Source organism: Myxine glutinosa, chromosome 14 (assembly GCF_964187855.1).
Source record: "Myxine glutinosa chromosome 14, kmMyxGlut1.1, whole genome shotgun sequence".
Classification (NCBI taxonomy): Eukaryota; Metazoa; Chordata; class Myxini; order Myxiniformes; family Myxinidae; genus Myxine; species Myxine glutinosa.
The window spans coordinates 71,471,052-71,479,782 of NC_136274.1; the positions used below are offsets into that span (position 1 = coordinate 71,471,052).

General features: G+C 47.4%; 1 protein-coding gene across 3 annotated transcripts in view; it reads left to right on the plus strand.

The window, feature by feature from the left end:
* UNC93B1 (unc-93B1 regulator of TLR signaling) overlaps positions 1–8,731 on the plus strand; it is a 119,256-nt gene that overhangs the window by 51,667 nt on the left and 58,858 nt on the right. Inside the window, exons 1-2 of one of the 3 annotated variants that reach the window (XM_068136119.2) lie at positions 80–357; positions 6,614–6,761. In XM_068136119.2, the coding sequence (XP_067992220.2) occupies positions 175–357; positions 6,614–6,761 (331 nt within the window). In that variant the 5' untranslated portion in view covers positions 80–174. Of the gene's footprint in view, positions 1–79; positions 358–6,425; positions 6,498–6,613; positions 6,762–8,731 lie in introns of those variants that run through there. The other 2 variants (XM_068136120.2, XM_068136118.2) reach the window with 2 other exon arrangements.

Consider the following 8,731-nt stretch of genomic DNA (forward strand, 5'->3'; position numbering starts at 1 on the left):
GCCAAGATTGACGCTCAACTCCAAAAAGCAATAAATACAACCATAGGTTGGCAATCATTACGACCGACCTTAATGGACCTCCATCGAAGTTGCTTGTAAAGGAAGGAAACCCGCGTTATTATCTGTCTCCGCGAGTACAGCAGCGCACGTGGCTTTCCGTATGACGTCACTCGTATGACGCCAAACCCTCAGGCGAGCCCCCTCTTTGCAGGAAAGTATGCACGAGGTCCCGACCGCCCTCGCCGTCAAATCTCCGTACTCTCGTTCGTCATGGCTGAACATAACGAGCTGATCGATCACAGCCAGGAGGAGCCTGAGCTGGAACGTGACCCCGAGCCCCGCAGGGTGGGGTCCCAGGTAAGTTCACGCTACTCCTAATGGATTAAGTTTTGCAAAACTTTCATGTCGATTTGGCCCTTGAGAGTGACGAATGGTCCGAGGAGTCATGTTTTGTTCGTGAAACGTGAAATTACAATGAACACTTCATTATACAAACTCGTTCATATTTGGCCGAGCTGCTTGTTTTCCAGGTTTTCCAGGTTTTCCAGGTTTTCCAGTTTATGGAAAACATTTTGGGGGCTGCAGGATGGCTTAGACGTACTTAGAGGTACTTAGAGGTACGCACACTCGCCTCTAAGCTGTCTAGCCTGGGTTCGAATGTCGACGCAGCTATAAACTGCCGCCCTGGTGCTGCACAGGTTGTCCCTCGGATGGACACGTTAAACTGGGCATACCGTCTACTGGCATCAATTGGCGGACGTTAAAGATCCCACGTTGCTCCTCGCGAAGAGTACTCCGACACCTTGGCCAAACCTCAGTTGAACGGCAGGCCTGGCCAGCTGGTTCGTGAAGGACAACGGCCAGGTTTGCCCTGGCCAACCCCACCAGAACGTGGGGATAATTGTGGCCGTTGAAGAAGAAGTAGAATACGTTTATGGAAACCATTTCACAACTACAATGGCACTCGGTAGAGAGCATACCTCCGCCAGGTGAACAGTTTACGTTTTGTATCCCATTGATAGGTCGGATCTGGATTCGGACCTGAACCGAAATCTCATCAGTTTGTTATTGTCACTTACCCAAACTCATCCACCAAGTTTTGTCATAATCCGTCAACAACCTTTTGTTATATATCGTTTTTGGTCCTATCACTGAATGGTGAAGAATCGTTAAAAAAAATTTTTGAATTCTTTGATCTGCATTCGAATCTTCAAAATCGAATCAATTCGTCCTTGTCACAAACCCAACCTGTCCACCAGGTTTTGTCCGTATCGGTCCATAACTTTTTGAGATATCGTGCTTTATTACCTCCATCCACCTTTGGTTTTCACTCCTGTTTGTCCGTTTGTTTGTCCATTTGTTTGTTTGTTTGTGAACGAAATATCTCAAAAAGTTGTGGACGGATTTGGACGAAAAACAGCCCCGATGTGTGTAGAACACAAAACGAGACGCTAGGAGACACATTGAGGAATCACCGAACTGACAGTTCATAACTGGAACGGGATTCGAACCCAGGCGAGACAGCTGAGAGGAGACTGTGCGCAGCTCTAGGCCATCCCAGCTTAGAGGAGACTGTGCGCAGCTCTAGGCCATCCCAGCTTAGAGGAGACTGTGCGCAGCTCTAGGCCATCCCAGCTTAGAGGAGACTGTGTGCAGCTCTAGGCCATCCCAGCTTAGAGGAGACTGTGTGCAGCTCTAGGCCATCCCAGCTTAGAGGAGACTGTGTGCAGCTCTAGGCCATCCCAGCTTAGAGGAGACTGTGCGCAGCTCTAGGCCATCCCAGCTTAGAGGAGACTGTGTGCAGCTCTAGGCCATCCCAGCTTAGAGGAGACTGTGCGCAGCTCTAGGCCATCCCAGCTTAGAGGAGACTGTGTGCAGCTCTAGGCCATCCCAGCTTAGAGGAGACTGTGTGCAGCTCTAGGCCATCCCAGCTTAGAGGAGACTGTGTGCAGCTCTAGGCCATCCCAGCTTAGAGGAGACTGTGTGCAGCTCTAGGCCATCCCAGCTTAGAGGAGACTGTGCACAGCTCTAGGCCATCCCAGCTTCGAGGAGACTGTGTGCAGCTCTAGGCCATCCCAGCTTAGAGGAGACTGTGCACAGCTCTAGGCCATCCCAGCTTAGAGGAGACTGTGTGCAGCTCTAGGCCATCCCAGCTTAGAGGAGACTGTGTGCAGCTCTCGGCCATCCCAGCTTAGATGAGACTGTGCACAGCTCTAGGCCATCCCAGCTTCGAGGAGACTGTGTGCAGCTCTAGGCCATCCCAGCTTAGAGGAGACTGTGCGCAGCTCTAGGCCATCCCAGCTTAGAGGAGACTGTGTGCAGCTCTAGGCCATCCCAGCTTAGAGGAGACTGTGCGCAGCTCTCGGCCATCCCAGCTTAGAGGAGACTGTGCACAGCTCTAGGCCATCCCAGCTTAGAGGAGACTGTGCACAGCTCTAGGCCATCCCAGCTTAGAGGAGACTGTGCACAGCTCTAGGCCATCCCAGCTTAGAGGAGACTGTGCACAGCTCTCGGCCATCCCAGCTTAGAGGAGACTGTGCGCAGCTCTAGGCCATCCCAGCTTAGAGGAGACTGTGCACAGCTCTCGGCCATCCCAGCTTAGAGGAGACTGTGCGCAGCTCTAGGCCATCCAATCACTCAATAGTGAAGAATCACTTTAAAATTATCAGATCTATAAACCACATCCAGATCTTCACCAAAATCTACTCATTTTGGCCTTGTCGCGGACGCTACCTCGCTGCCAAATGTCGACCAAATCCGTCCAACACTTTGTGAGATATTTTGTTCACAAACAAAACAAACGGACTGACAAGTGTGAAAACATAACCTCCAGCCACATTTGGTGGGGGAGGTAACAACTCCATGTGAAACGCTCTAACGCTAAAAGAAACATCGACCTCACTTTAGCCATATTCCAAGTCGCTTGGCATTTATTTGGACGAGGAAGTCCATTATTCTGAACCCCTCCCCTATTTATGGTTTCATTACAAACAAACATTGTCCACAACAAACCATCGAATCAACAACATTGTCCACAACAAACCATCGAATCAACAACATTGTCCACAACAAACCATCGAATCAACGCTCTCAGCTGAAGCATGTGTCCCTGTCTTTGTACTTAGGCCTACATCTCCATTTCTCTTCATGTGCAGTGTGGAGAATTTGCCAAAATATCCTCTTCGGTCTTTGTAAAGTGAAGCAAAATGGAGGAAGAAGAAGAAGAGGAGGAGGAGGAGGAGCACTCACAGACAGAGAGAAATTTAAATTTAGTCAGATACAGGCAAAAAGTGCAGCAAAATGGAGGTAGAAGAAGAAGAAGAGGAGGAGGAGGAGGAGGAGGAGCACTCACAGACAGAGATAAATTTGAATTTAGTCAGATACAGGCAAAAAGTGAAGCAAAATGTAGGAGGAAGAAGAAGAAGAGGAGGAGGAGGAGCACTCACAGACAGAGATAAATTTGAATTTAGTCAGATACAGGCAAAAAGTGCAGCAAAATGGGGGAAGAAGAAGAAGAAGAGGAGGAGGAGCACTCACAGACAGAGATAAATTTGAATTTAGTCAGATACAGGCAAAAAGTGCAGCAAAATGGGGGAAGAAGAAGAAGAAGAGGAGGAGGAGCACTCACAGACAGAGATAAATTTGAATTTAGTTAGATACACGCAAAAAGTGCAGCAAAATGGGGGAAGAAGAAGAAGAAGAGGAGGCGGAGCACTCACAGACAGAGATAAATTTGAATTTAGTCAGATACAGGCAAAAAGTGCAGCAAAATGGGGGAAGAAGAAGAAGAAGAGGAGGAGGAGGAGGAGGAGGAGCACTCACAGACAGAGATAAATTTGAATTTAGTCAGATACAGGCAAAAGGTGCAGCAAAATGGGGGAGGAAGAAGAGGAGGAGGAGCACTCACAGACAGAGATAAATTTGAATTTAGTCAGATACAGGCAAAAAGTGCAGCAAAATGGGGGAAGAAGAAGAGGAGGAGGAGCACTCACAGACAGAGATAAATTTGAATATAGTCAGATACAAGCAAAAAGTGCAGCAAAATGGAGGAAGAAGAAGAGGAGGAGGACGAGCACTCACAGACAGAGATAAATTTGAATTTAGTCAGATACAAGCAAAAAGTGCAGCAAAATGGAGGAAGAAGAAGAGGAGGAGGAGGAGCACTCACAGACAGAGATAAATTTGAATTTAGTCAGATACAGGCAAAAAGTGCAGCAAAATGGGGGAAGAAGAAGAGGAGGAGGAGCACTCACAGACAGAGATAAATTTGAATTTAGTCAGACACAGGCAAACCTGTCTCCTTCCTCCAAATCCTGGTGGCGTCTGGTCAAATCCGTTTCTGGTGGTTGTTGCCCCTCCATCCCCTCCCTTACCTCAAATGGCTACACAGTTGACACCGCACGTGACAAAGCCGAATGCCTCAACTCTGTGTTTGCCTCAAACTCTTGTGTCCCAAACCCATCTCTCTCTGTTCCCACCTTTCCCAGTCGAACCCAACTGCTCATGGACTCTGTGTCCTTCTCTCCTGACAAGGTGGAGGAGTTTTTGTCAACCCTCGACTCTGATTCTGCAACTGGACCAGACGGCATCAGCCCACGGATCCTAAAATCCTGCTCTGCCGCTCTATCTCACCCTCTCTCTGTTCTTTTCACCCTATCTTTTGCTCAAGGTCATCTGCCAGCATCTTGGAAATCAGCAAACATTACCGCTTTACACAAAAAGGTGCAAAAACAGATCCTTGCAACTACAGACCAATCAGCCTGCTCCCAATTATCAGCAAAGTCATGGAATCCATCATTGCTTCGGATATCAAATCCTTCCTCTTCTCCAATGGCTTGATCTCTGATCATCAATTTGGATTCAGACCAGGTCATTCTACTTTGGACATGTTTCTTCTGCTGTCTCAACAATGGATGGAGGTCCTCAATGCCAAACAGGAAATCAGAGCTGTCTCACTTGACATATCACGTGCCTTCGATACGGTCTGGCACCCAGCTCTGCTCACCAAACTCACCTCCTATGGTATCCAGGGAAATTTCCACTCATGGCTTGCGGATTTCTTCTCTGGTCGTAGGCAACGTGTGGCCCTGAATGGATTTCTCTCATCTTCCCTTCCTGTTCTAGCTGGAGTTCCCCAAGGTAGTGTTCTGGGCCCTGTGCTATTTCTGGTCTTCATCAATGACCTCTCCGACTCTCTGGAAAATCCTCTCTATCTATTTGCTGATGACTCCACTATCTGCCGCTCCATTCCTCATCCCTCAGATCGGCAGTCTGCAGCCTCCTCACTCTCTGCAGACCTGGACAAAATCACAGACTGGTCAAACAAGTGGAACATGTCTTTCCATCCTGACAAATCTCACACTCTTACAATGTCTCTCCGAAAGGACCGACTGGACAACCCTCCCATCTACTTTCTCAACAATCCTCTCCAAGAAGTTCTGTCGCTCAAGCTTTTGGGTCTCACTATCTGCCATGATCTTTCTTGGGAAAACCACATTTCCAAGCTGGCCTCCAAAGCCAGTCGCCGACTGGGCATCCTCCGTCGTGCGAAGTCCTTCCTTGGCACACCTGAGCTCCTCACCACATACAAGGCTTTCATCCGCAGCTCAATGGAATACTGTTCCCCCCTCTGGGCTGGTGCTCCTGCCTCACACCTTGCTCGGCTTCACGCTGTTGAGGCCAAAGCTTTCAGAATCATTGGAATCTCCTGCGATATCGTCAACTCCGAGGGCCTTTCACTCACTCACCGCAGGCAGGTTGGTGGTCTTTCTGTCTTCTACCGACTCCTCTCCGGCCTTGCTCCCCCAGCTCTCTCTGTGCTCTGTCCCCCCAATATTCCTTCAGGTCGCACAAGATCTGCCTGCAACCCTCTTATGGTTAAACTGCCAAAGTCTAGGCTCTCTGCTCACCTTCACTCTTTCATTCCCCTTTTCTCCCGCATCTGGAACAAAGTCCCCCACTCCCTTCAATCCCACTCCTCCCTCCAGGTCTTTAAAACAGCTGTTCACCACCATCTCTTATCTTCCCCCATCGAAAACCTTGATCTTTTCTACCCCCGGTAATTCACCCCATAGTCCTTGCAGTGTTCATATGTTTTATTCCTCTCCCACCTCCCCCCAAGTCCTCCCGATGTCCCTGCTCTCAAATGTTGTGTTTGTGTCCTTCCCCCTCTCTCCCCATCTTGTCTGCCGCTCCCCTTGTTTTTTGTGTTTTGTGTGTCGGTTTGTCTTTTTGTGTGATTAATGTTAGCTCTTTCACGAGCCTCGATCTTGTATACAAAAAAAGAAAAGAAAAAAAAGTGCAGCAAAATGGGGGAAGAAGAAGAAGAAGAGGAGGAGGAGCACTCACAGGCAGAGATAAATTTGAATTTAGTCCGAAACAGGCAAACAGTGACATAATTATTGATATTGTTAATCTAGAGCAAGTGCTCGGAGCAGCTGGCAATTCGTGTCTCTCCGTAAAGTTAACGGAATATGAAGACCTGTTAGTTGGTACCGGTAGGTTGTGATTTTTCTGGACAGTAACACTTGTATCATGTTTTACTTGTGGCATTTGTAATAATGCACCTTCATGTCTACCCCCACCTCCCCTTCCCTTATCTTCCCCATACCAGGGTGGAGAAGACCTCCTCAACAACATTGACCCAAATTATAATGAAGAGGAGGAAGAAAGGAAATATTTTCGACGCAAACGCTTGGGTGTCATCAAGAACGTGATCGCCGTCAGTTTCGCGAACATGCTCATGTATTCGGTCTACCTAGGTAAATGGTGTGGCCTGCCCATGCGGATGGCTCGTCTTCATTGATCGGTCTAGTTTCTTCAGAATGTTGAACTCTGACCATATTGTGCTCACAAGATCAGACAGAGGTAGTTTACTCACATTTAACCTGTCGAGTGTGGGCTATATTACCGTGCTGACTATAAACTGCCATCATGGTGCCACATGGCCAGGGCATTGCGTCATTGGGCATGGCGTTCTTTGGAAGAGACATTGAGCTCGCTTGCCCCATGTGAGCATTCGCTGGTGGATGTTCAACATCCCAAAGCACCTTTCGAAAATCTTAAGCCATTGTGTACCTTGGTACCTTGGGCAATTCCAAAATTCCCACCCTTCCCTACAAGGCCCTAGCATACATGGGTGGCACAGCCACGCTTCACTAAAAGCCCCTGTCACACCTTGACGATTTAGCCAGCGTATGCCGACGTATCAAAATTGAGTGCTGGTGTGAGTCATACGCTGGCATACGTCGACAAATTTTGTGCATGCACGAAATTTGTCGACGAGCTCGGCGTACTACGACGTATGCCAGCGTGCTTCAGCGTGCTCTTAACGTAGCCAAATTTTTCATACGTCGGCATACGCTGGCTAAAACGTCAAGGTGTGACAGCGGCTTAATGATGCAAGCAGCAGATCAAAACTCCATGATTCATTAATCCTATAAAAATAGACCGAATGTGATGTGACATATCAGAGATGTTTTTATCTCTGACGTATGGCATGGTTGTTGTTGTTGTTGTTGTTGTTGTTGTTGTTGTTGTTGGTGGTGGTGATGGTGTTGTGGTTCTTGCTGGGGGCGATTTTTACAATGTGCAACAATTGGTCGAGAAGCTGCCAGACCCCACCCACACTTGTCACTTGACTCCACCCACCATGGCACCCAGACAAAAATAATATGGCCGCCATCTTGGTTTTCTGGTGGGCCTAAGGCATTAGGCATGGAGGCCTCTGCTGATTATGTGTGGAGGAAATTGTACTTAAAGTAGAATTTTTATAACTTCAAAACAAAATTTAGGTTCGTTTAAAGTACTCGATAACCTTGTCGAAATGTTGAGATGGGATTTATGCCAGTCTGTTGGTCATGGTGGAATTAAAAAAAGTTAACAAATATCCATGAGAAGTTCAGACGGCCTGTTGCACTCCCAGCCAACTGGGTGAGGCATGGTGGGCCTACCCAGCACCTATTATGGATGTAAATGTGGAAGGAGGGGTGTAAAGTAGAGGGGGAAATTCAGAGATTGAGTAAAGAGAAGAATGTAGAGGGGAGGGAGCATATGAGGAGCAGAAAAAGTGGAATGAAGAAGTGTTTGGACGAGATTGTGGAAGAGAATGGAAGGAAAATGTATTGAGAGTATGGATGTGATGGTTACGGTGCGAGGGAAGGTGTGGGGGCAGGAAAATTCCTTAAATTTTCCCAGTGTTTCCCACAATATTTCCCATAACATGGCGACGGGAATTGTGAACATACTTTCACCGAAAACGTTCCACTAATTTTGCGATCCACAAATTTAATCATAACACCACTCTGAGGTCCGAAGCAACAACAATGTGAGTTGTGACTTAGAAATCCACTTGTCTGACTATCAGTGATAAAGCTTCGTGAACAAATCAGACCTTTACCTTTTAATCAAATGTACATTCTATCATTCAAAATCTCTTAATTACAGACAATGACTTGACTTGGCTTGCCTGTCTCAGGGCAGAGGCCTACCTCAATTTAGTAGATTATTATCTCTTCTCTACATTTTGGGGTCGTGACATCACTTTTGTGAGGTTTCCAATTTTTGTTTTTCCATTGAATATTCAGTCTTCCTCTGGATCTTCCAGGTTATTACCTCCGCCACCGAAGGTGGGTGGAGGTTGTGTTTTCACCCCTGTCTGTCTGTCTGTCTGTCTGTTTGTCTGTCTGTGAACAGGATATCTCAAAAAATTGTGGATGCATTCGGACTAAAA